The 27,656-nt window shown below is 40.2% G+C and overlaps 3 protein-coding genes and 1 long non-coding RNA gene across 4 annotated transcripts; 3 read left to right on the forward strand and 1 right to left on the reverse strand.

Moving 5' to 3' along the window:
* The first annotated feature begins 4,116 nt into the window (after positions 1-4,116).
* LOC112093455 lies at positions 4,117-5,277 on the forward strand. The gene is made up of 3 exons (XM_024171934.1): positions 4,117-4,430; positions 4,508-4,592; positions 4,744-5,277. The coding sequence occupies exons 1-3, from the start codon at positions 4,117-4,119 to the stop codon at positions 5,275-5,277; spliced, it is 933 nt and encodes a 310-aa protein (XP_024027702.1).
* An 11,641-nt stretch (positions 5,278-16,918) lies between these two features.
* On the forward strand, positions 16,919-18,594 carry LOC112093460. The gene is made up of 3 exons (XR_002903065.1): positions 16,919-17,701; positions 17,847-18,179; positions 18,554-18,594. It is a non-coding gene; the product is annotated as an uncharacterized LOC112093460 (long non-coding RNA).
* A 72-nt stretch (positions 18,595-18,666) lies between these two features.
* Positions 18,667-23,010, forward strand: LOC21400275. Its single transcript, XM_024171921.1, has 6 exons — positions 18,667-18,788; positions 19,094-19,161; positions 19,318-20,983; positions 21,083-21,291; positions 21,584-21,770; positions 21,954-23,010. The coding sequence occupies exons 1-6, from the start codon at positions 18,695-18,697 to the stop codon at positions 22,535-22,537; spliced, it is 2,808 nt and encodes a 935-aa protein (XP_024027689.1). The 5' UTR covers positions 18,667-18,694; the 3' UTR covers positions 22,538-23,010.
* Positions 23,011-25,492: 2,482 nt separating this feature from the next.
* On the reverse strand, positions 25,493-27,656 carry LOC21400276. Its single transcript, XM_024171933.1, has 4 exons — positions 27,339-27,656; positions 26,766-26,852; positions 25,929-26,002; positions 25,493-25,842 (listed from the first exon to the last, which is right to left on the reverse strand). Exons 2-4 carry the CDS (start codon positions 26,832-26,834, stop codon positions 25,584-25,586), a joined length of 402 nt encoding a protein of 133 aa, XP_024027701.1. The 5' UTR covers positions 26,835-26,852; positions 27,339-27,656; the 3' UTR covers positions 25,493-25,583.

Consider the following 27,656-nt stretch of genomic DNA (forward strand, 5'->3'; position numbering starts at 1 on the left):
GGAAAAAGTATCCTATTCCGAAATTTCAAAAGAGAGAAAAAAATAAAAATAAAAAAGCATGCTTATTCTGTTATTTCTATATTCCCTTCTCTTTTCCTTTTCTTTTTCTTTTTTTTTTTCTTAATTTTTCCTAAACGCGCTTTTCTTTCCTAATAGAATCTACCTCTTTGGCAGTCCTTTTTCCTTCGTGGCAGGCATCTCACGTACACAAAAATATCATAAATTTATAAGCGTGGAAAATAATTCTTATTTTCTTCAACAAGTAAAAATATTATCAGGTGGAGTTGGAAAATATGTATTTTTGGTGTGATGTAAAGTTTAAAAATTGATGAGCAGGACTTCCTTTAAAATTCCACGAAGAAAAAAATTGGATACGTAAGGCGATTGTGACATCCTATGTTGAGAAGAAAAAGTATTTTATATTTAGATAGTATTAATAAAAAACTCAATGTTAATGAAAAATTTTAATAGAGTATATGTGTGGGGTTTTATTCGTCTTTTCGTTGTGAATGCATAGAAAAAAAATCATCTCAATCAGAATTAAAACGAAAAAGTTATAGCATTTTTAATAATAGAAAAAATATTGTTCATTAATTTGAGTTCGAGTTTCTGAACTCGAGTTGAAGGAGAAACTTGAACTCGAGTTTTAGTCACAAACTCGAGTTTAAACTTAAAAGAACATTAACTTAAATAAAGTTGTAACTCGATTTACTTTTTTTGAGTTAAAGAGGCTGCCGAACAGCCCCTTGGTTTCCTTTATTATTAATTTCTCTATGTGTTCTCTTTTTTTAAGAACACTGGTGTTATCTGCTTATCAGTTATTAAATATGTATTATTTTTTAATCTGATTTAATTTTTGATCAAATTTAATATAAATCCAAACGGTTGATAAACAAGAATACTATCGGTATTTCTAAAAAAGAAAGAATACTAAAAAAAAAGTTTTTATTATTAAAAAGACAAAAAAAGGAGTCAGTTTTTCTTTGAGAAAAAAAAAACAAATATCTCATAAGATGAAAAGATAATAGAAATATCGGGCGTGTTTGTTTCCAATTTTAAAAATATTTTTTTACGTTTTTCGAGGACCAAAAAATGAAAATGGTTTAAGGACATCATTTGGCGCCGCATCGTACAAAAAATAAAAATGAAAACGTTTTCTGACCCTCTCTTAAAAATGCAGAAATTCTGAAAACGATTTAGGTTCGTTTTCATTTTCTCATTTTCATTTTCCTCCATGTCAATCTCTTCCTCGGTCTCGTTTTCCCATTTTCATTTTAACTTTCTTTCCTCTACTCCCCCCGGTCTCCCTCATCTTCGGTCTCCATCGTTCTAAGGGTTGGGTTGTCAATGGAATCGCGCGAGGACGGATATGGTGGAGAGGAAGGATGGGTCGTCGGCGGTGGCGGAGGAGGGAGAGGGAGAAGGAGCGGATTTGGCGGAGAAAAAGATAGTAGGACATGTGGCGGCCGGTGGAGCTGTCGATGAGGACGAATGTGGTGGAGAGGAAGGATGGGTCGGCGGCGGCAGTAGCGGAGGAGGGAGAGGGCGAACTGGGTGAGGGAGAGGGGCTGTGACAACGGCGGGAGGGGAACAGGAGGAAGGAGGCTGCAAAAGGTCATTTTGTTGGATTTGTGTCGTCTGTGGCTGGAGTATATGAGGATTGGTCATTTTGTTGGATTTGTGTCGTATATATTATATTAATTATTAATGTATTTATTGAGGAGTTTATTAATTATTTAATATATTATTTCAAATACTATTACATATTTTCAAAAATGTAAAACCAAACGCATTTTCAGTTTTTCTTCTACTGAAAATAATTTCTGAATAAATTACCAAACACATTTTCAGTAATGATTCCTACCTGAAAATGAAAATGTTTTCATTCTCATTTTCATATAAAAAATAAAATCATTTTAGAACGGATTCCAAACGCACCCATCAATTCACACACAGTCTCTTAATATAGAAAACACGACTCCCCCACACTGTCAGTCTTTTAGTTCAGTTTCACATGTAAACTCAAATAAGACGCTAAAAAAAAGTTGTTGAATTTAAAAAAAAAAAAAAAAAGACACTCAAATAGACCCTTTACAGATCCTCTACATCAATTGAAATATCTGACCAACTAACATTGAGAACATAGCACTAAAACTACACAAAAAAACCACCACAAACAAATCCAGTCGCTGGAAAACACAATGAAACACTAAATAAATGAGACAATGCACAAACAAGTATGGTAGAAACCATTGATAGCGTTGGACTTTGAGACGTCCCTAATGGTGCTTGATAAAATAGTCAAGGCTCGGGTTTTGTTTGAAATAAAATCTATGAAATGTGAAAGAAGAAAGTATTCTTTTGAATATTTCTATTAGCTTAACAGATTGAGTAATTTAGTAATTTACTCTCCGATAAATAATGGAACAAATACTTTTACATTTTTGTGTCTACTCCTTTATGATATGTATGTTTATAGATAATTAAAGAGTTAAAAGACAAACAAGCATACATAAATATGCTAAATCTCTGTTACATCTCTCTTTCTTCATTCTTGTATAGGTTTTTAAGTTGTGGATTTTCATTGTTGTTTAGAGATTACGGTTATAACAACCACACACACCATAAGCAATTAAGAACATGCATGACAAAGATCGTATTCATAGAGGATCTTGGAAAGTTAAAATAATGGCTATTGTTGTGTGGGAAAATGTGGCGGACGTGTGGGCAAAGTATACCGCAACACGTGGCATTGATTAATCCCCATCAAGCAAGGAACCCTCGACGCTTGCAGACTCCTCATACCCCACTGCGAAGGCCCAAGGACGAAGTCCAAGTTAGGGCGATGATCCTTTGTGGTGTCGGCCAATTGTGCCGTCGACGCTAAGGGATGAAGATCTCTCGACCGCAGAAAGGGCTATCGAAGAAGGCGATTGGGCTAAGAAGTGCTGACGACGAGAGGAACGTCCTTTAGAGGACATAACGGGTTACGTACAGAAGTGGAGGTGGTCTGCAAGCATTAATTGCGAGCTGTCAGACCGCTCCCACAGGGGACAGGAAAGTATTACGGGGAAGCACAGAGCCGTAATAGAAGACTAATTAGCTGAGTGAACAGTGCTAATTAGTGGGCTACATTTGGGCTTACCGAAGGAGAGCACTTGAGTGCTTCTAGCTATGAAGGAAACCCCCTGGGTGAAGGAAGCCCAATATAAAAGGAGAAAGACCCCAGCAAGGGGGAGGTTTGAAAAAACTCTAGCTGAGAATAAAAATTGTAAATTGTAACTTACCCCAAACAAAGAAATACAAGATTACAGTGGATGTAGCTCTAAAATTTATAGAGTGAACCACTATAAATTTCCTGACGTCATTTACATATTTGATTCTTAGTAAATACACGCAAACACATATCCATCAATTCCTGATACGTAAACACACACACACGGCCGGTAATCCGAGGGAAAATTGAGAGGTAATCCGGTCAGTTTTTTGTTGGCAAAAATTGACCGTCAACAATTGGCGACTCCACTGGGGAACGAAAGCATTCGACCCCCAACAACATAGTGATAAACCGCCGCCCGTCCAGGGAATAGCGGGATGGAAGGAGATCTACGCCCGGTCGGAAATGAAGTTCCACCTCCAAACGCGCCACGGCCGGATCCGATGCAGATGCAGGCCCAACTGACCACTCTAACCGAGCTAGTACGTGGGCTAATGACCGTGGTGGAGCGCTTAGATGGAAGGAACTCCATGCCGCCATTAGAAGATGCTCCGATGCCACGGGGACCCGCCATGGCCGGAGATCCAAACCGCGGCAACTACCCACTTGTCCAAGAGGGAACCGGAGATAGTGAGAATCACCGGGGCCCTCCTAGGCCTCGGCCTTCCCAATCCCCCGGCAGCCGTTTGGGGGCTGCCGGGCTCCGAGCTCCCGAGGACCGGGTATTGAAAGGTCTTGGAAACCCCGAGATACTATCTTAGAATCCAGGTGGAAACCCGCCAGGAGACTCAGGCTCAGTGCAGGCAGGCGGCTAGGCCCGAGGCGGGCCCAACGTTCAGAGGGCGGAAGCGTCAAGAGTAGCCGGCTCGGCCATTTCGACAGAGGAAGCACGCGCCATCATGGAACGTATGGCCAGCCTGGAGCAAAAACTGACAGGGGACGTGACGGGCCTGAAAAAGAATATAGGTCGTGTAGCTAAGGTGGTAAACGTCGACATCACGCGCAGTCGCACACACGACCACCCATTTACCGAAGAGATAATGGCACCCCCTCTCCCCGATAAATATAGGTCGCCATCAATCCCGCCATATGATGGGCGAGGAGATCCCGACGATCATCTGGAGATGTACACTGGGCACATGCTCTTACACGGTTACGCCGAGGAGATCACGTGCCGAGCCTTTCGAAACCATTTGACGGATTCTGCCCGGAGGTGGTTCTGAACGCTGAGGCCAAACTCTATCTCGAGCTGGGACGAGTTGAATGAAGCGTTTTCCCTCCAATTCATAGGGGTCAAAAAATACGTCCATCCAAAGCAGAATCTGACGATGATATACCAAAAGCGAAACGAGTCAATGAGGGAATGGCTCGCAAGGTAAGGGGAAGTTGTCGCCGCTACGATGGACATAACATATAGAGAAGCCTTGATGGGGGCCTTATCTAGCATGAAGAAAATTACCCCGTTCAAAAGATAGCAAAACTGAAAACCTCCAACCAGCTACAGGGAATTTTTGGCGCGAGCGCAGGGGTACATCAACGCCGAAGAGGCGGACGCGAACGACCCCGAGCACCGGACCAACAAGAATAAAGGAACCGAACAAGGGTCGGCGCCTGTGAAGCAGGATGGGAAGAAGCGTCGAGGCGGAGGAAACGGAGACAAGCAGCCCGCCGCTACGACAAACGCTTCGGAAGCCAAAAAGCCTCGACAAGAGGATACCCGCAAGCCTCGACTGTTCCAAAAGTACGATTCCTACCATGAGTTAATGGTAGGAGTCGAGGAGGTCTTTAACCAGGTCGGCCGCGGGAACTTGCTACGCCGACCGGAAGTAATGAAGTCAGATCCTAGTCGAAGGAACCAGAAGAAATTCTGTAGGTTCCACGGCGATGTCGGCCACCACACCAATGATTGTGCCGACCTCAAGGACGAAATTAAAAGAGTGATCCGTGAGGGAAGGTTACAAGAATTCAGGGCCGAGCGAAGGCCAGGATGGGAAGAAGCGTCGAGGCGGAGGAAACGGAGACAAGCAGCCCGCCGCAACGACGAACGCTCTGGAAGCTAAAAAGCCGAGACAAGAGGATACCCGCAAGCCTCGACTGTTCCAAAAGTATGATTCCTACCATGAGTTAACGGTAGGAGTCGAGGAGGTCTTCAACCAGGTCGGCCGCGGGAACTTGCTACGCCGACCGGAAGTAATGAAGTCAGATCCCAGCCGAAAGAACCAGAAGAAATTCTGTAGGTTCCACGGCGATGTCGGCCACCACACCAACGATTGTGCCGACCTCAAGGACGAAATCGAAAGAGTGATCCGTGAGGGAAGGTTACAAGAATTCAGGGCCGAGTGAAGGCCCCGGAATGACGGCCATGGTGGGCAGAATGACGGTCGACGCCGAGAGGAGAATCAGCGCCCAGAGGATCGCGAACCCGTCGGCGTCATAAGGACTGTCCTCGGCGGTCCCTATATAGGAGGAGACTCAAGGAGGTCTCAGAAGGACTACGCCCACGAGGCCAGGGGGTTTATCAGGAGCGATTCTGAAGCATCTCCGCCACAAAAACCCCAAGGTACATCCACACCGATGTGGCTTTTAACGAGGATGACGCTAGTGGGGTTCATTTCCCCCACAACGATGCCTTGGTGGTGGAAGCCATGATAGGAAACTACATCGTGTGCAGAATCCTGGTGAACAATGGGAGCTCGGTGGACCTCCTATACTCCGATTGCTTGGAGAAAATGGGGATCCAAAAGAAGCAATTGGAGAAAACCTCCAGGCCGCTGTATGGTTTCACAGGCGACTCCGTCATCCCTCAAGGGACCATCCGCCTACCCATAATCGCCGGTGAAAAACCTCGACAGGCAACCACAATGGCCAATTTCGTGGTCATAAAGGGAAGCTCCTTGTACAACGCGGTAATCGAGAGGCCAACCCTCCAAGCGTTGAGAGCAATAACCTCCGTCTACCACCAAAAGGTCAAGTTCCCCACCCCAAATGGTGTAGGAGAAATGAAGAGCAACCAGTATGAAGCTAGGGTCGCATACTCTGACGCCCTGCGCGGATACGACCAACCGGGAAGACAGGAGACAAGGATGGTTCACCAAGGCCTTGTCGAGGATATAGATCCCCGGATCCAAGAGGAAGTCACATGGTCTCAACCTGTTGAGCAGTTGGTGGAAATCCAAGTTGGTAAAGGCGAGTCCACCAGAGTGCTAAAAGTAGGCTCAGGCTTAGCCCCATCACTTAAAGATGAGATCGAAAACTTTCTCAATAAGAACCTAGATGTCTTCGCCTGGAATCATTCTGACATGGAAGGGATCGACACCGAAGTAATATGTCACTCCCTAAACGTCGACCCCTCACATCCGCCCAAATGACAAAAACGTCGGCCGATGAACCCCGAGAGGTATGAGGTGCTGAGAGAAGAGGTCAACAAGCTGATTAATAATGGGTTCATCAGGGAGTCCCATTATCCTCGTTGGGTATCAAACCCCGTTCTAGTGATCAAGCCCATCGGGAATTAGAGGACATGCGTCGACTTCAGTGATCTCAATAAAGCCTGCCCAAAGGATGGCTTTCCACTCCCTCGCATAGACCAGATGGTCGATGCCACGGCGGGACATGAGATGCTAAGCTTTATGGACGCTTACTCCGGATACAACCAAATCCCCATGCATCCAGCCAACGAGGAGCAAACATCCTTCATAACCGACAGGGGCCTCTACTACTACAAAGTGATGCCTTTCGGCCTAAAAAATGCAGGGGCTACCTACCAGAGGCTTGTGAATAAAATGTTTGCTCAACAGCTCGGTAAAACAATGGAGGTTTATGTTGACGATATGCTAGTAAAAAGTACCAGGGCCAACCATCACGTCAATCATCTGGGGGAAATGTTTGGTGTGCTAAGAAAATACCACATGAAACTCAATCCCCAAAAGTGCACCTTTGGAGTTGGGTCGGGAAAATTCCTCGGCTTTATGGTCAGTAATCGGGGGATTGAAGCTAACCCCGAGAAAATCAAGGCCCTTCAGGATAAACGGTCTCCAACAAAGCCAAAGAAAGTGCAAATATTAACAGGATGTGTCGCCGCCTTAAATAGGTTCATATCAAAAGCAACCGACAAATGCGTCCCCTTCTTCGACGCTTTAAAGGGAAGCAGGCGCTTTGAATGGACACCCTAATGTGAAGAGGCCTTCCAGAAATTGAAGAAACAGTTAGGCAAGCCCCCAATTCTGTCAAAACCGAACATCGACGAAGAGCTTAGCCTATACCTCTCCGTATCCCAACACGCCGTAAGTTCCGTGTTAGTAAGAGAAGAATAGAGGGTGCAGCTGCCAATCTACTACGTAAGCAAAAGGCTTCTCGACACCGAGTTGAGATACAACGAGATAGAGCGCCTGGCCCTCGCCCTGATGGTAGCTTCAAGGAAGCTTCGGCACTATTTCTAGTCTCACACAATACGGGTTCTCACAAACCACCCGTTGAGGCAGGCTCTACAAAAGCCCGAAACTTTCGGTCGACTCCTCAAGTGGTCGGTAGAGTTAAGCCAATTCGACATAAAGTATGTGCCAAGAACTGCGATCAAGGGCCAAGCGCTCACCGATTTCTTGGCTGAGTTCTCTCATAGGCCAACTCCCGCCGCACCTAGGGAAGTCAAGGTTGTAGAATGGAAGCTCTACATGGATGGGGCGTCGAGTGAAAACAGGTCAGGAGCCGGCGTCCTGTTAATCAGTCCTGAAGGCCACAAAATTACCTCGGCGGTCCGATTTAAATTCAAGGCATCAAACAACGAGGCGGAATATGAAGCACTAATTGCCGGACTACGGTTAGCCAGCCACCTAAAGATTGAAAGACTCAGCGTCTTCAGCGATTCTCAATTGGTTGTCGCGCAAGTAAAGGAAGAATACCAAGCGTGCGGTGAGAAGATGAGAGCGTACTTAAGAAAGGTAAAAGAAGAACTCGTTAAGTTTAAAAATTACGAGATACTCCAGATACCACGAACCGAAAATGCAAGCGCCGACGCTCTGGCGAAGCTAGCATCTTCTAGAGAATCCGACACACTAGGGGCCGTCCCCATCGAGGAATTGGAGCGACCAACTATAGAAGAAAAGGTGGAGGCATTAATTGTCCAAGTAGGTGAAAGTTGGATGACCCCCCTCATCCAATACCTAATGGATGCACAATTGCCAAACGATAAGGACGAAGCCAGACGGGTCAGGTATAGAGCTGCTAGGTACTTGTTGTATGACGGCTTGCTCTACCGACGAGGCTACTCAACCCCTCTATAGCGGTGTTTGGATGAAACTGAGGCGCAAAAGGTCCTCCACGAAATCCATGAAGGGATCTGCGGTAACCACTCTGGGGGGCAGTCTTTGGCTCTAAAGGTTTTGCGGCAAGGATACTACTGGCCCACGCTCAAAAAGGACGCTTTTCAGTACGCCCGACGTTGCGATAAATGCCAAAGGTATGCCACAATTCCTATAGCACCCCCAGAACATTTGACGTCCATTCTCAGTCCTTAGCCCTTCGCCAAATGGGGAGTTGACCTGCTCGGGCCATTACATCTTGCACCCAGAGGATTTAAGTTTGCAATCATTGCGGTAGACTACTACACAAAATGGGCAGAGGCAAAGGCCCTAACTACACCCACAGAAGCAGCCTGCACCAAATTCATGTGGGATCACATCGTATGCAGGTTCGGGGTTCCCCACTCAATAGTATCTGACAACGGAAAGTAGATCGACAACGCCTCAACGCGCAGGTTCTGCGATGACTTGGGCATCCGGAAAGATTTTTCGACGCCGATCCATCCACAATCTAATGGACAAGTCGAGGCGGTCAATAAGATATTAAAGTATACCCTCAAGAAAAAACTCGACGATCTGAAAGGGAAATGGGCCGAGAAACTTCCCAAGGTCTTGTGGGCATACAGAACGACGAGCCGAACTACTACAGGTGAAACGCCCTTCTCCATGGCATATGGCGTCGAGGCGGTGCTCCCCATAGAAATTGAAACGCCGACTCTAAGAACCGTCGTCCATAACGATGATGACAACGCGGAAGGCATGAACGGAGAACTCGACTTATTGGAAGAAAAAAGGCTCGACTCCCAACTACGTCTCGCCGCCTATAAGCCAAGGACGGCGCGATACTACAACAAGAAAGTTCGACAGAGGAGGTTCATCCCAGGGGACCTAGTACTAAAAAGGGTAACGCAAAGCACGAAACCCAAAAATACTGGTCCACTGGGCCCAACTTGGGAAGGGCCCTACCGCATAAGAAAAATGCTACATCCCGGCACCTATGTTTTGGAGAGCCTCGACGGCAAAAAGATCCAACACCCGTGAAATGCAGAACAACTAAGGTTGTACTACCAATAATGTATGAAATTCTCGCATATCTCAATTGTACATTCTTTACAAATTGAATAAATTGATATGTTTGCAGAATGAAAAGAATTCACCCCTTAATAATATGTCTGCCAAAAAAATCCACGGGTTAAATAAAAAGACTTAGCGAAATTCCAAGGAATTTCCTAAGACGACAACCCCAAGGGGCACGATCGACGTCAGATCCTCCAAGGAGGAAAGACAAAGACTTAGCAAAATTTCAAGAAATTTCCTAAGACGACGACCCCAAAGGGCACAATCGACGTCAGATCCTCCAAGGAGGAAAGACAAAGACTTAGCGAAATTCCTAAGACGACGACCCCAAGGGGCACGATCGACGTCAGATCCTCCAAGGAGGAAAGACAAAGACTTAGCGAAATTCCTAAGACGACGACCCCAAGGGGCACGATCGACGTCAGATCCTCTAATGAGGAAAGACAAAGACTTAACGAAATTCCAAGGAATTTCCTAAGACGATGACCCCAAGGGGCACAATCGACGTCAGATCCTCCAAGGAGGAAAGACAAAGACTTAGCGAAATTCCAAGGAATTTCCTAAGACAACGACCCCAAGGGGCACAATCGATGTCAGATCCTCCGAGGAGGAAAGATAAAGACTTAGCGAAATTCCAAGGAATTTCCTAAGACGACGACCCCAAGGGACACAATCGACGTCAGATCCTCCGAGGAGGAAAGACAAAGCCTTAGCGAAATTCCAAAGAATTTTCTAAGACGACGACCCCAAGGGGTACGCTCGACGACATATCTTCCAGAAAAGAAAGGCGAAGACTTAATAAGAAAGCAGCAATTGTGAATCAAGATATAAATTAAAGCTGTTGTCCTTTGAATATATATAAGGAGCAGATAAAGTAAAAGATGTTCGGATCAACAAATAAAATTACAAAACAAAAGGAGGTAGTTAAAAATCCTTCAGGCCTCGCCAGCAGCTGCCGAGTCTTCGTCGTCACCAGGCGGAGAAATATTGTCGTCACCCACAGGGGGGAGAGTTATAAAGAAAGCTCAAATCCCACTCAGGACGCTCCTTCTTGATCAGGTCGACAATTTGTTGACCCGCAGATCGAAAGTCCCTGGTGCGGATGTCAGTAAGCTCCTGGGAGGCCTTGAACTCCTCAATAACCTCAGTGCGCCTGGTGTCGAAAGCAAATACGGCTTCTGCCTCAGCTTCCTTCTTCCCCTCAGTCTTCCCCTCAGTAAAACGCCTCTCCGCTTCCCTAGCTGCCTCGGACAATTTTTTGTCAGATAAGTCCGCTCGCTCTTTGAGACTCGCGGTCTCATTTTTTAACTTTTAAAGTTCTTCTTCCAAACTCTCCAGCTTGGCCAAGGCCACATCCCTCTTCTCGACGGCATCATCTAGCTTTTGTTTGGCGTCGGTGACAAGGGACTCAAGTTTGGCCTCCAGCTCATCCATCTCATTTTTTCGCTCCTCGACCTTGACAAGGTCAAGAAGGTTGAGAATGGAAAGGACCAGGCTCTGGAAAGTTGAAGGTTAAAAATCAATAAATAAATAAACAAAAAGAAGAGGGGGGAGAAGGGAGCCTTACGTGGATCTGGAAGGAAATCTGCTTTCGCTGACGGTCGACCAAAGAAGATTGGGCGGCAGCAACCCAATGTGGCTCAAGGAAGGACTTATAAAGAGCCTGAAAGACAAGGGAGAAACGAGGGGGAAGTTTCAGCATCGCCCCAATCTCGGCGTCAGATATATCCGGGACTTAGAACTTGGGGTCCATAATTTTGGCCCCGGGAATAAGCACGCGCTCTCTCAGCGCCGACGGAATGTCGACGTTGGGAATGGGGACCGTCGGCGTCCACATTTCTGCTACCAGCGTTTTGTCCCTGCGTCTCTTTTTTCGCACAAGCTCCGCCTCCGACCCCGAAGGACCTTTGGTCTTTCTGTTCTTTGGGACGTGGGAAGAAGAAGCTTTCTCTTTTCCTTTCGACTGAGGCGGATGGCTCAGCGGGGGCTGTTGGTTTGACGGCTGCTGGCTTGGCCCAGACTGCTAGCTGCCAGGAAGTTGGATCCTCAGAGACGCCATTTCTGCAGGAAAACGATGAGGTTAAGATACATACAACAATGGAAGAGCCCAAGTCACAATAAAGAAGGGCGTCGAAAGTAAAGAATACCTTCATTGTTTAGATGAAAGTATTGACGGACAGTGTCTAAATCAGCAGGGTCTGAGAGATCGAGGATCAAACCAGCGTCGTGAAGGTTTTTCTGGGTCAGGAGCGTCTCAATATGGCGAACCTCCGACGGGAAAGAAAAAGCCTGTTCAATCCTCGCCAAGCTGTTCTCAGAGAACTTCGGCCGGTCCTGACTTACTATAATGCGAACGAAATGTCAGTAGAAAGACGGAAGAAATCAAAGTCAGATAACCGAAAGCCAAGAAACTTACCCATGTTCCCAAACGCCGCCTGCACCTGCCTTCGACGGGGCAGGTGGTCGTTGGGATGAAAGTTGAAGGGCCCCCAAATCATGAAGAACATGGGCCATTGTTCTGGTGATTAAACAGACAAGAAGCTAAGTTAAAACCCTGACGTCGAGAGGATGAAAGGACGGCTATTCTAAGCTACGACAACTCAAACGCCACGTCTTGACGCCGACCATTCATACGAAAATGGTAACGGCGAGGGCTCATAGGATTCCAGGCCCAGAACCCAGAAGCCGGAAGCACACAGACAGCAAGAAGATGATATCCAAAGCAAAAACATGAAACGAAGTAAGTCTCCCTAGTTTCTACATCCCACACATTCTTTAGCTATATACACAGAGTTCAAACAGAAAGATAGAAGGAGCCTATGTATAAAAGCAGCAGACAGATGGCGAAAAGGCTTACCGGAGAAGAAGGACTCCCGGGAAAGTCTGGAAGGAAGAGCGCCTGCGCGGTACGCCTTGAAAGGGCAAAAAGCACGGTCCGGAGGTTGGAGAGGAAGGAGTCCGTCGGAGAAGGCGGCGGTCCAACAGATGCGAAAGAAAAACTTGGAGTTTTGAAAAAAAATGGCTCTCGAGTTCGTAGAGGGTATTTAAAGGGACGGGCATCCTCAACCCTGACCGTCAGATGAAAATCTTAAAGATCTGATGGCCAGGGAAACCTGCCCAGATCTGACGGTGATGAGGTTGGGCGGGAAGTAGAGAGGTCGCGATCCAAAGGCCCATATTCGTTCTTTTGAAATAAAGACCGTACGTTATCATGAGAAATCAGTCGACGCGACGGTTGCGTTCCCCGAAGGATATCCGAAGGTCCCAGGCCATCATTGAAAACGGAGGCTCGGGACCGATTTCCCACACCCAAAGCACGGAAGGGCAACCGAACCTAAGTTCGAGGCCACCCAAAAGGCGCCCTCGACCTGGGGGTAGCTGTTGTGTGGGAAAATGTGGCGGATGCGTGGGCAAAGTATACCGCGACACGTGGCCTTGATTAATCCCCATCAAGCAAGGAACCCTTGACGCTTGCAGACTCCTCATACCCCGCTGCGAAGGCCCAAGGACGAAGTCCAAGTTAGGGCGACGATCCTTTGTGGCGTCGGCCAATTGCGCCGTCGACGCTAAAGGGTGAAGATCTCTCGACCGCAGAAAGGGCTATCGAAGAAGGCGGTTGGGCTAAGAAGTGCTGACGACGAGAGGAACGTCCTTTAGAGGACATAACGGGTTACGTGCAGAAGTGGAGGTGGTCTGCAAGCATTAATTGCAAGCTGTCAGACTGCTCCCACAGGGGACAGGAAAGTATTACGGGGAAGCACAGAGCCGTAATAGAAGACTAATTAGCTGAGTGAACAGTACTAATTAGTGGGCTACGTTTGGGCCTACCGAAGGAGAGCACTTGAGTGCTTGTAGCTGTGAAGGAAATCCCCTGGGTGAAGGAAGCCCAATATAAAAGGAGAAAGACCCCCAGCAAGGGGGAGGTTCGAAAAAACTCTAGCTGAGAACAAAAATTGTAAATTGTAACTTACCCCAAACAAAGAAATACAAGATTAAAGTGGATATAGCTCTAAAATTTATAGAGTGAACCACTATAAATTTCCTGGCGTCATTTACATATTCGATTCTTAGTAAATACACGCAAACACATATCCATCAATTCCTGATACGTAAACACACACACACGGCCGGTAATCCGAGAGAAAATCGAGAGGTAATCTGGTCAGTTTTTTGTTGGTGAAAATTGACCGTCAACGCTATGGAGTACCGTGAGGTTATTCCATGAAGGTGTTGGTGTTGAATTGGAGATCCGAACTGGACACCAATATATAGACGCTTCCAAATCATGTACCCAATGGGTTTTTTTTCTCCGGTTAGTAATAACCCAAGACAAATCGAATTAAATAGAAAAAGGGAAAAACAACCACAAACACAATAATAAAAACTTCAAGCTAATAGACGACCATCAATACTGAAAATAATAGAAACGTGTCGAGCACTGAATGAGGAAAATAACAACCTAAGCACCACCGGTTTTTTAAAATTGCGGTTATATTCACATCTATTTATTTACTCTCTACATCTCCTTTTAAATACACACTCTACATAATTTAAAAAAAAAATTAATTTATTTTTTACACACCCTATTATTCTAAGATTATCCTTAATTATTTTCATAAAATTATTAATTTTTGTCCACTTTAATTTTCTTTTCCCACCCACTATTTTATTTTAATTTGTTATATCAATATTATTATTTCTTTATTCCTCTGCATTTTTTTGTTGTTGTTGAACTTTTAGGTGTGAAGCCTTTTGTCATAAATAAAGAAAATTTACTGTAACATTATTTTTAGAAAAGTAAAGGACATAAATATGGGTATTACGGAAACATAACTATAAAATCAATTGAGGTATTGATCGAACAATACAAAGATCAGTAAAAAAATATAAATATGAAATGAAAAAAAAAAAGATAAAAGAAGAATTGGCATACAAGTAATAATAAAGAAAATTTAATGTAATTTTTTGGAATACTCATTGAAAGGTAAAAATCAGAATTTTTTTTATTATAAATTTTAAAATAACAATTGTTTATAATTTAGGGTATAACATGTAGGGTGTGTGAAGAGAGATAAAAACTATATAATTAATTTTTTTTAATGAAATTTAATTGCATAATTAAATATGTTATAATTGTTGTTTTTTGTCATTGTATGTGAGAGTCTTTTTGTCATAAAAAAAATTTAAGAGAGAGAATTGTGGAGAGTAAAAAAGGGTTTGTAGATACAACCACCCTTTTTAAAATTAGGGTATGCATGTAGATTGACTTAGCAGTCTAACTCCTAGATACTGGATGTCGCATTTCCAGACATGAACTTACATGTTTTTTATTCATCAGATAAATGAACTTTTATTTGAATATTGGGTTACTAAAGTTTTGTGAAATATTAGTAGACCTAGTACGTTATTATATGGGATAATGAGTGAGGGCTTCAATTGCTTGCTCATGATCAAGTAATTTAGGTGATTTTTGAATCAAGAATTTAGAGTCTAGACAAAGTTTAAAGAAACTGTTAGCATTTTTAAAAATGAATCTTTAATTAGATTACTTATATACATACCTTAATAAAATTCATATTTTGTTTCTGTAATAATATCTTTTCTTATAATGAACATTTAAATTCAAAAGTGTTAAATCCTAAGACCTCTTGGTCTAATAATACTAGAGTTTGAGTGAGAGATTGTGAATTTAATTCCGTGTTGTATTAAAAAAAAATCTAAAAGTTAACTATCACTATTCATAATCATGATGATAGTATACCATAATGCTGATTGAACAATTATATTTATCACTATTTACATTATTTTTTTAAAAAATAAATAAATAAAAATGGTAATTCCACTTAGTTGAAATAAATGTTATAAATAGACTATTAGTGGTCTATTTATTACTTTTTAGATATGTATTAAAATTTATCTGTTTTATATACTTTTTTAATATGATATGATTTTGACCAGATTTAATAATTAAAAATTTAGACTACAGGCAAACTGTCTTATCGGAGAAATTAATAATAAATATTACTATTATATATATATATTTTTTTTAAAAAAGATTATTGTATTCTAAATGAAAGAAATACACACACTAATACCAAATTAAAGAAAATAAACATAGTTATCGTTCATTTTACCGATTTTGAGTTTTCAATTCTAATTTTGTTATAATTAAAGTTCTTATAAAAAGTCGCATTTAATTTTTTATGTTACGGTTAAAAGCTCTCACATAAAGTACATCTCAACTCGAATTAAAAATTTAAATCGGCGAATTAAAGGAGAATATAATAAAAACAGGCAAAATACATAGAATTAAAGCCACCACCAAAAGGACTTTCTCTCATGGATGAACCAAGTTCCTACTTCCGGCTGCTGTGAACCACCATCACCTAAGCGGTCGTCTTCCACTAGCAGTCCTCTCCGTTGCAAAACTGAAATTGTACGTCGTCCCTCCCAGGCTAGAGATCGAACGACTGCTCAGGTGGAGAGTAGTACATGTCCGTTCATTTTGCTGATTCGAATTTGTAATTTGAGTTAAGATGTGATTTTATGTGAAAACTTTTTACTGTAGCAAAAAAGTTAGATGTGATTGTTTGTGAGAGCTTTTTACTGTAACAAAACTCGAATTCTAAACTCTAGTGAAGTGAACGGGCCCCATTCAAGACCATAGCAAAGAATATTGTAGAGAAGGACTATGGGAGAGAGACGCATGATGATTTTTTTATTTTCTTTTATTTTCTTTTAGTTGGCTTAAACAAATTTAACTCTTTCAAAATGTTGCCTTCTAATTTATATTCTAGCAGCATTATTTATAAAATGTAAAAAGCTTTTTATATTTATGAAGCTCATTTATTATTAGTTTTAAAATTTTTTTACTATTAAGTTTGAAAAATATTAGCAACAAAAAATATCTTATTAATGTTGCAGGACTCCAGCGTCCCATTATACAAAAATTATCTTGAAAATTTACATCAAATTTATATTAAAATATTAAAATTTAAGAGAAATTAATGAAAAACTAACTGTTCAAGTTTTTCTTTATTATTTTTTTCCCCATTTTTTATTTTGTGATTGGTTCATGATGAGTGTTCATCAGTACATACGATCACGATGGAATTGAATTGATTTTTTTTTATTGATATTTATTTATACAAATAAAAATATTTTCTCATGTTATGTTATCTAACTCAGAATTTCTCTCCCTCCACCAAGTAGTGTACACGTCAAATCCTTATACACTTTCTCTACCAGACAGGCATGGCCATGGCCTGCAAAGTTAGAGAGAGAAAGGAAGTGACTTTGATGATGTTTGAGCGTGGAACCACTGCAGTAGATCAGGAGATATCAGAAAATGCAGAGAGAGAGAGACAGACACTCCGGACTTTTCTTCCCTATAAAGCTCTCTCTCTCTCTCTCTTCCCTTTCTCTCTCCAAAGATGGACCCCATCAATTCTATTTCTACCCCAACTGTCACGTATTCTTCTACACTGTTACCCAACAACGACAACATCTTTGTAAAGCTCTTCTCTTTCACTTTCACTTTGTCCTCTCATCTTCTCCCCCTTCTTCTTCTTCTTGTTCTTCCACTTTCTACAGTCTTTAATGGCTGCCCGTAATGTATGAGAAGTAGAAATTCTGCCGAAAAACTTAGTGGGTCGGTGGTGGATAAGCATTTTTTGGGGCATCTGACTCTTTCCTCCTTTTTGGTTGTCAAAAAAAAGATACCCACTGAAAAAGAAGTCTGTTTCTGAGCAGCTAATTGTTTTTGTTTTTGTTGAATTCGTTGTACAAATTTGATCCGGGTCTTTGCAAAAAGTGTTGCGTTTTGGCCTCTTTTGTCAGGAAAAAATATATATATAAAAAAAGAAATTTGCGTCCAATAGTTTGGTGCTGAAACTTTGACATTGAAGAACTATATAAAGGCTTTTTTTTTTCCTCTCTTGGGAGTCCTTTTGTTAGAGTTTTTGTAGAGATTTATTTTGGTAACGGAGAGGGGTCATTTTCAAGGATCTATTTTGGTACAATTTGGAGAGTTAAATTTCTCAGTTTGCGTGCTTTGGCTTCTCTATGGTTGAAGCATTAGCCTTCAAAGTGGATTTTCATTCAATTAAAGGTGATTTTACTAGCCAAAAAAGAGGGAAAAACAATCATTCCTTCGAAAAAAAAATCATTCCTTGAGTTCTGGAATTATGTGTTCAGAAAATGGTGGAATTTGGATCCGATTTGTGATTGTGGAATTTGGGTTTTTGTTTTTGAAGGCAAACTTGTTTCTTCTCTCTCAAGCTTTTCATCACATTTCTGGTCCTGACCCAGTTTCTGATTTTGGAAGTTGAAAAGGTTTGGCTATCTGGGCAGCAACTTTTTGTGAAGAAATTATGTGATGAGCTGTTTCAAGGCTTTTGTTAAAGGAGGTAAAGAAGAAAAGAAGGTTTGAATTTCTGATGCCTTAACATCCAAGGAAAGGCTTGGTGCCGTGAACTTCACTCTGCTTGAAAGCTTGGGATTTTGGAATTGGAATCTCTTGACTCCTGTACTAGATTATCCTAACAGCATTGTGAGTTCAAGGCATAAGGAATTTAGCTCTATCCCAGGTACTAAAACCATTTTATTTTATTTTATTTTACTCTACTTTTCATGATCAGGGCTATTTGGGTCCATCATTATTATTATTTTTTTTCAACACCATTAGCTGTAAGTTTGCATCATTTTGTTTCCTTGGAAACACTTATATTCTACGCAGTTGCATTAGATATCATGTCAATAGAAACATGAATCAAATAAGAATCCTGATTTTATTTTAATGCTTTTGGTTTCCCTTTACAATGAGATCCACTATTGTTGATTGGAAATCCACTTTGTTTTCCTTTCTCTTTCATGTTTTTGGAAGAGGACTATATTTCTGTAAACTATTCTTTTAACTGATGTCTGTACAATTTTCTATTTCTGTTGATTGTTTCTCATGCAGCTCAGATTAGTAAGGAACACTTTTTTTTTTTTTTTTTTTTTTTTTTTTTTAAAAAAAAAAACCCAAAAAAAAATTTTTAAAAGGAACAAAACAAAATCCCAGAGGCGCGCGGTGCGGTTTGAGAAAGATCAATCAGGATGTATGTGGGGTTTGATTAGTATGTTTGACTTCCGCCATGGTCGATCTACGCGGAAGTTGATTGCTGATAGGAGGCATGGAAGCAAGCATACTCTTGGTAAGGACTCTATTCCATTCCTGGTGAACTTGTTGATTTAGATATGTAGATTTGGGATAAATAAATGACAGCTAGGCGCGAGGTTTTTGCGGTTTTCTATTCGCAACTTTCTTGTGACCTCAATGAATTCAGAAGTGATGATGTCTTCTCATATCTTATTGCTGGTGTTTTGTCTAGGACTTATTGAAGACTTCAAGTCTTTTGAATTATGATTGCAGAGTAGACTAGGAAATTCACAGTTTAATTCGTCCTAAAAACTATATTCGGAACAGTTGTTGAAATTTTTAGCTTTTCCTTATCTGCAGGTACTGGAATTTCAAAGAATAAGTTTGAAGTATTGAGTAATTTGGAAGAAAACTGTCAAGGCACCATTGTAAGTGTTCCAAGTTACGTGTATATTTCGTCTAATTTTAACATCATGCTACCGCTGAGGAATGTGGTCGAATGAGGACTTTCTTACATTAGTATTACATAGGTAACAAGAAGAACATGTCCATTATTAGTGTAAACTGACTTAACAATGTTTCAGGACGGCAACGAGATCAAAAGAGAAATTGTGACGGCTGATGCTGGTAAGCCTAGTGTCAAAAAACTCATGGAAGAAGAGATGGTCAACGAGCAGGGCTTGAAGAAAGACATGAGGGATGCTGTAGTAGAACCTAGACAATCAGAATCTGCACATGAAGGCCAGATAAAGACGGACCATAAGAAGACAAAGAAGAATCGCAAGAAAAGCCGTGATTTGGATGCCCATAATCTGAATGTTGACGAAAATTTAAAATCCGAGTGCTCTTGTAAACAGAATGCAGACCAACAATCTGTAAAAGATCTGGGTATAGATGAGATAATGGAAGAGTTCTCTCGCCGAATCCATCAGAAGAGTATTAGTTGCATGGATGGTTTGAATGGCGAAGCTATTGAATTATCGAGCCTCAAGAATTCTGATTCTGAAGAGAAACTAAAACGGGTAATTAAGGAGTTCATAGTTCAGAAGTTTACTAATGGGAAACATCTCAAAGAAGATCAGAAGATTCAACACTATAAAGAACTCATGAATGAACTAGAGCTCATAAGTTCAGATGAGGAATTGTTTCTGAAAGTCGTACAAGATCCACAATCATTATTGGTTAAACATGTTCAGAACTTGCAGGATTCTAAAGCCGAAAAGGACGAAGAATCCAAGCTGGTTGGAGGATCTGACTTCTCAGAACAGAAGCTTGTCACTGTAAGAAAATCCCAAGATGCTGTCAACCATAAGCAGCGTTCCTTTTTCAGGAGAAAGGCCAAGTCAGAAGAAAGAAACCAATTGAAGGAAAATGAGCATGCTGACAATTTGAATAGAATTGTTATTTTGAAGCCGGGGCCAATGGGTGTACAGAATTCCAAAATTGAAACTAGCCTTGGCCCGTCCAAAGAGTCTCATGATATTGTCACAAATAAAGAGGCAAGTGATAAAGTTGGATCCCATTTTTTCCTTTCTGAACTAAAAAGAAAATTGAAGCATGCTATGGGAAAGCAACATAACGAAATATCTCGAGTTAGAGTTTCAAATAGACCTACCCACAAGGGCCAAACTCAGGGAGATGGTGAAAAGGGAGTTGGGAAAGGTAGTATTGGAAGGAATTCTCCAACTAAAGATCACTTCTTTTTCGAAAGAATTGCTAAACCTTCAAGTGGTTCCAAGAAAGCGGACAAGATAAACAAAATGAGAGACTCTGAAATAAGTAAACATGAAACTGATGATCTCTCCAATGAAAGGATATCCAATATCTACATTGAGGCCAAGAAACATCTCTCCGAACTACTAAGCAATGGGGACGGCATGGGCTTATCGAACCGACAGAATCCTAAGACCTTAGGGCGGATTCTCTCTCTTCCTGACTACAGCATTTCTCCTATTGGCAGTCCTGGAAGGGACTGGGAGAAGAGCTTTGTGACTGCACAGACGAGATTTACTTCGCAAGACAAATTTCAAAATGTAAATGAGAAGAGGTCCTCTCCCAGAGGGGAAAACAAAGGGAGTCCTCTCGGTAGGGTAGTAAAAACCGTAGAGAGTCAGTCACCTATTACTGACATCAGTCCTGATCATAAAGTACAAGATCCTAACTCAAACACCGACATCTCTGAAGACAATGCTTGTGACGTTGAAGTTGAAGATGCAGTTTGTTCGACTAAAGACGGGATGAGTCGTGAAGGTACATTCTTCTCTCTTTTTTTTGTCGAATTCAGACACGAACATTTAAAAAAAAAAAATCTTTTGTTGAGTTCATTAGCCTGATAGAAACTTTCTGCAGGTGATTTAAAGCTCGGGATAGAAGACAGCATTAACTTGGATAGTCCCCATGAAAATTCTGCAAGTTATTCGGAGCCTGTGAAGGATGAGAGCATGATCTTGGATCTTCCTTGCGAAGCAAGTGTCTCTTCCACTGCAAGGGATAACCAAACTGATGGTGACGTTCCTGTCCTTTGCGAGGATGAAAGAAATTTTGTGTGCTTGAAACAGGTAATAACATCTTTTGACCGTTAAGATGTGTGAAAACAAGGATAACAAATATCATAGGATGGCAATATGCTTGATATGAAAAACCAGGGAGATAATGTACACTCAACTTCTTCACTTATCTAGAATTTGAGTGTTCCTCCAAAGAGCATGTAAAAGTGAAATTATACGTTTAATATAAAAGCTATGGATATCTCTCTACAGTGTTAACAACGGCATTCTGCTACCCCATACCTAACTTCCTCTTTTTACAATCTTATGTTCATCATAACAATCATCCATGTTCGATTTTCAGGACTCACATGAAAAAAACCAACTACAATCGTCTCCACCAGGATCCCCTTCCAGCTCTTTGACCACCAGTAAAGTTGCTGATCTAGAAATTTCTATTGATATTCCTGAGAGGCCGAGTCCTGTCTCAGTTCTTGAGCCTGTATTTGGGGAGGATGATATTAGCCCTTCAAAGACCAAATCTCAACCTGGTAAGTACTCACACCGGGCGAATTATTAGCTTCACATTATCTCTTCATTTTTCTTTCCTTTTCTCCGGATTTGCTGTGGCTCAGGGCTTGTTGGCTAATGTCAATTCATTCATTGCACTTCAGTCAATATAACAGTGCAACCACTGCGAATTAAATTTGAAGAGCCCGCTTCTCCGCTTGCAGATGAAGCACGCAGTGGAAAAAGGTCGATGGACAATAAGGATTCAATATTTGGCTATGTAAAAGCTGTGATGCAAGCTTCTGGCTTGAACTGGTATGAAGTCTGCATAAAGTTGCTTTCGTCAGACCAACTACTTGACCCATCATTGGTTGATGAGGTCGAATTCTTCTCCAACCCACTTTGTTGTGACCAGAAGCTTCTCTTTGACTGCATAAACGAAGTCCTTGTGGAGGTTTGTCAATACCATTTTGGTTGCTCCCCTTGGGTATCATTTGCAAAACCCGGTATACACCTAATCCCGGATATGAAAAGTGTAATTCTTGAGGTCTCTAAGGGCGTTTACTGGCATCTTCTCCAACTGCCTTTGCCTCACACTCTGGACCAGATTGTCAGAAAAGACATGGAAAGATCTGGAACATGGTTGGACGTTCGGTTTGACGCTGAAGCCATCGGTTTTGACATGGGTGAAACCATTCTTGAAGACTTAATGGAAGACACCATATTAAGCTACGTAAATGAAAGTTCCGAAAGTGAGCATGGTGTGCTCTCAGAGTCTAACAAAAGCGAGGGAAGTGTCAATTCGTAGAAGATGACCGATTCTTTTTGTTCATACTGAAACTGACCAACCTTGTGTTTAAGGTGGTGATAGTACAACAAATCAAATTTGTGCATCTTGAGGATGGACAACACCACATTTGATCTGTTGACAAAGCAATTCTAACTTTGTCACGTGTACAGAAAATCCAGTTTGCAAGTGACCTTTTCAGGAGCATAAAATAATATTTGTTTCTCATGATGAGAATCCTTTCAGTATCACTGTGCATTTCAATCAGTACTGAGGCAGTAATCTATGTATAGATCTTGTAGAGTTTCGAGTGTTCATTGTGTTAGTTGAGGGTGTGATTTTTCATCACGTTTGATTGATTCTTTCTTCTTTGTGTTTTCTGTTATTCCCATTGTTTTGCTGTTGTATCAGCAGAGCTTGGGATATTCTGGACTGTGAGTTGTGGATTGTTAAATAGAGAAATGTAATAAAAGAAAATAAGGAATTTTATGCCACGTTTATTTTATACTTTTGCTTTTCATGTGTTTAACTTCAATTATTACCAGTGAAACACCCAATGTTATAAATTTCAGCTGTTGAAAACAAGAAAATTTCTTTTCAATTTAAGTTAAAAACTATTGGAGTAAAGTTTTATTGTACTTTGATATTCATAACTCTACTAACTCCACACTCAGGTTCTGAGTATGAAGTCTTTCACGCTTATTAAAAATTATATATAATAATAATTTCAGGTAGGGAATAAAAAAAATACACTACCAATAGGCTAGTAGCTTATTGATTTTAGGATTTAATAACCCTGATTTTGGCGCGGGTTCTTGCCTACAAAATGGAGAAAAGGTCATTGGGCCATTGAAAAAACTACCCAAGCTTCCCTCAGAAGGCAATCTGAATATTGCTGGAGGGACCAAAACTTTTATGTCTACCAAATAATGATATACCCAGTTTCCTATCATTATTACTCTTGAAACTTTTGACTACTATAGTATTCACCAGTGTCATTTCGTTTCTTACAAAAGCTTTTTGAAAAGGCCACCAAGTCTCTTGAAATACATTGAAATTGATTTTAAGTTCCTCTCAATCTAAGCATGAATGATTCAAATGATGAAGCAAACCAAAACTAAGCATTAGTGTACTAAAAGTAAGAACCCTACATGCCCATTTTAGTACGTAAAGCGTTTTATTTATTGTCTACAATAATACAATGTTTCTAAGGTCTGAAATATGTATCACTTTCTAGAGAATTATGTGGTAAGATAACAAAATCCGTTTTAACAGTTAGAAGATTTGATAGAAAATTTTCTTTATGTAACTTATTTTTTAAAAGTTTTTTTGATAAGATTAGAAAAAAAAATAAATTATTGATGATTTTTTATTTTTCTACCGTCAACTTTTTATAAAAAAAATTATTTATTCTGTAAAATTTTTTTAATTTAATGTAATTTTAATCAGATTTAACGATAAACCGACCTATTAGATAATGTCATCTTTTTCATACCCTACCCTTACACTCAAGAATTCTCATTTTCTTCTACTTTTTGGGTTTTTTTTTTTTCATTCGGGAAATTAAATTTCGGTTAAGAAAATTAATGAAGCTAAAGAAGATAAACATTGTAGCATCTTAATGCTGAAATTTCTATTTTCCGGTGGAATATTGTTCTTTATTGGAGCTTCCATAATGCTGTAAGGACAACTTAACATTAGCACCTGCTGCAAAAGACTTCCGCTTCCCGTGACCTCTGCCATCAATATATTGCGTAATTTTAGACGCTTCATTTAACTGATTAGAGTTTATAATTTAAATTTTATTACAGTAAAAAATTTTTAAAAATAATTACATCTAATTTTTTTATTACAGTAAAAAACTCACATAAAATAACATCTCAACTCAAATTAAAAACTCAAATCAACAAACTAAACGGACCCTTAAATCCCGTTCATTTCACCAATTCGAGTTTTGTTACAGTAAAAAAACTCTCAGAAACAGTCATATCTAACTTTTTTGTTACAGTAAAAAATTTTCACATAAAATTACATCTCAATTCAAATTAACGAATTAAACAAACCCTTAATCTCTATAAGAGCCCACTCATCATATCATATCAAAGTGTTTAATTTGTCAAGAATGCCAAATCCACTACACATGTAGACAACAACAAGACGCTATTCCACTTCCTTGAGGGGGAAAAAGTTATAATTTTAAAATTAACATGAGAGAAAAAGATAGTGAGAGAGAGAGATTAGATGGAATACAGCTCAGTTGCGTCATGAGCCAATATAACCACTAACTTGCAGAGATAAGAAAGGATTTCCTTTTTTTGTTCCTCATGAATATTGACAAAAGGACACAACTTACGTTTAGTGGGACGGATAAAAAAAAAAAGAAAAGAAAGAAAAGTAAAATAATTAAGTGAAGAAAATAAAATAATTTACTTTCATGTTATTTGATAGAAGAAAAAAAAATGAAAAAAAAATGTTAAATTTAAGATATTTTATAATAATATTTTAATATAAATAAAAATATGATGAATAATGAATGCTAAAATTGTTATTTTACATTTATTTTTTTATCAAACTTTTTCTTTTCTCCTCAAAGGATTAAAAATTGATGAATCCTATAAATACGTTTAGAACTCGTTCTAAAATAATTTTATTTTTTGTATAAAAATATTTTCAATCTCAGACATAAATTATTTTTAAAAATGTGTTTGGTAATTTTATCAAAAAATTATTTTCAATATAAAAAAATCTATTAATGTCTCTCTATGTGCTTGAGAGAGAAGAAAACAGAAACAAAAAATAAAAAATGACTAAAAATCGTTTTCATTTCTGTTTTTTGTCTTTAATTGTGCCAAACGTCATTTTAAAATCGTTTTTATTTTTTCGTTCTCAAAAAATATAAAAAATAAAAACAAGAACAATTCCAAACACGACATATAGATTTTCATTTTTCTTCCTTCCTCATGTTTTCTTCACTAAACAACCTAAAATTTAATTTTCCTCTATAAAATTTTCCCTATTTTCGTTTCTCTCTTTTCCACTCTACCAAACTCACTGTTAATGTCAAGAGTCACTTCCTCCTTTTCTTTGTCTGCTGCACTGATGGCGTCACTGGATTTGCTGCTCTCTTTTTGTCAAACACTTGGGTTCTGCTTTCTAAAGCTTCAGAATCATCACTGTCATCTCCATATCCATCTTTATTAGCAGTCAGGGTGGACTCCTCAGCACTTTTGGTTCGAGCGTGCAGTTTGGCATAGAGTTTCCTTTCAAGAGGATCTTTTAATGGTCCAATCTTGGACTGGCGTGACACTTTAGCTCCTAAACCAAGCCTACAGAAACACACAAAAAAGAACCTTGTTAGAGAGCTAAGGATAATAGCAGCCATTGTTGACAATTTAAGATGGGATTTACTTACCTGGAAGGTCGAGCCTCTACTTCAGTCTGTTCATCATCTTCAGCTTTAGTCATGTTATTAACCCATTGTTCAGCCTGCATATGAGCATATTTTGCAAAAATGATACATATTTCAGCCCAAGAGGATGTGCAGTAGAGGGATGTTCGTATTATTTTTTATTTTTTATTTTTGCTAAAGGGATGTTTGTATTCATACACAAAGGAAATAGCATCAGCTAGTGGGTTTTTTTTTTTTTCCCTTCCAAATAACCAATGGGTATCCGGACCAGCTTCCGCGCACCTTGACTAATCCCCCCAGGACATGTGCACCATACCCTAGGAATATCAGTTGGTGGATTGGCAATATCAATTAGTTAGACCCCAAAACATGTACTCCTAAAGATGTTAACAGCCACATTGCTATGACAACAGTGCCTCCAATAAAATGCTTTTATAAATATGAACTAAAGCAGAATCCAAAAGGTGACACCCAAGATAGAGTTTCTAATGGCAACCAAGAACATGAATATATTTGACTATTTGACTTGACCCCAGGAAGTACCACACAAAATGGTCTATACCAGTGATATTCTTCAGGCTTGTCCATAAAGAATCAAGCATGAATATTTAACTAAAAGTGTTGCCTACATCTGTTGAAGTTGTACAGGTGTTAGAAAACGGGAATTTCTTCAAACAAAACCACTATGAGCATATTCACTTTTGCACAATCAGAAAATAGTTGACCAAGCTCCCAAAGACCAAACTACTTTATATTAACAAAGATTTTACCAGAAAGGAGTAAACAATAGATAAGAGCAATAACTCATTGGTCATGGCGATTTAGAAAAAAACAACATACCAATTTTAGTGCACTGTCCAACTTGACAATTTTAGGAGCACTTTTCTGCGGCTTCTCTATGGTGCTCATTGCAGCTTCCAACTCAATCTACAACGAATAACAAATCCATAACCAAACACAAAATCAAATACCACAGCAACTAAAAATAGCATCAAACAAGAAAATTCTGTTCTGAAATCAAAAGACCAAACTCTTCACCAATTATTTGGTAAATTATTTGGATAAATCGAACACAATGAGCAAAAAATCAATTTTCCTTTCAATAAAAACTATGAAGATTCGAAATCTACAACACTCAAAAGCAGGAATTGTTTTCTACATCAAACTACCTCATACTTGCCTACTTGGAAAAAATGCCAATGTTTTCCTATAAGAGCCTCATATGAGTTGACAAACAAATATCAGGGACCTAAACAAAAATAAAAAATTCAATCCAATCCAATCCAATCCAGTCAAATAGGCTATTCAACCTGAGATGCCCAAATAAACTAAAATCAAATCGAAGCATATTGAACAACGAGCAAATCCACGCCGCGAATCGTGAAATCAAATTCGAAGAATTGAAGAACGAACCACAGCCAGGGTCTTGAACGACTTCGGGACCGCGCATGACGGGTGACAAATGGCGAGCTTTCACGGAGCTTCAGATTGGGTTTTGAGCAGGAAGAGAAGCTAGGTTTTGAGAGGAGAAAAAAGGCTCCGACTGCGAGCGCAAACTGTGAAAGAGAGAGATTTGGAATTTGAAGAGAGAGAAACTAGAGAGAAAAAGAGCAACTGGGGAAAGAAGAAGAAGAAGAAGAAGAGAGGGGCTTTGACTCTTTTAAGCTTTGCTGTGATTACGACGACGATGGCGCGACGCCCTCTCTCTCTCTCTCTCTCTTGTTTTGCATT

The sequence above is a fragment of the Morus notabilis genome, unplaced genomic scaffold (genome assembly GCF_000414095.1).
Source record: "Morus notabilis unplaced genomic scaffold, ASM41409v2 Scaffold902, whole genome shotgun sequence".
Classification (NCBI taxonomy): domain Eukaryota; kingdom Viridiplantae; phylum Streptophyta; class Magnoliopsida; order Rosales; family Moraceae; genus Morus; species Morus notabilis.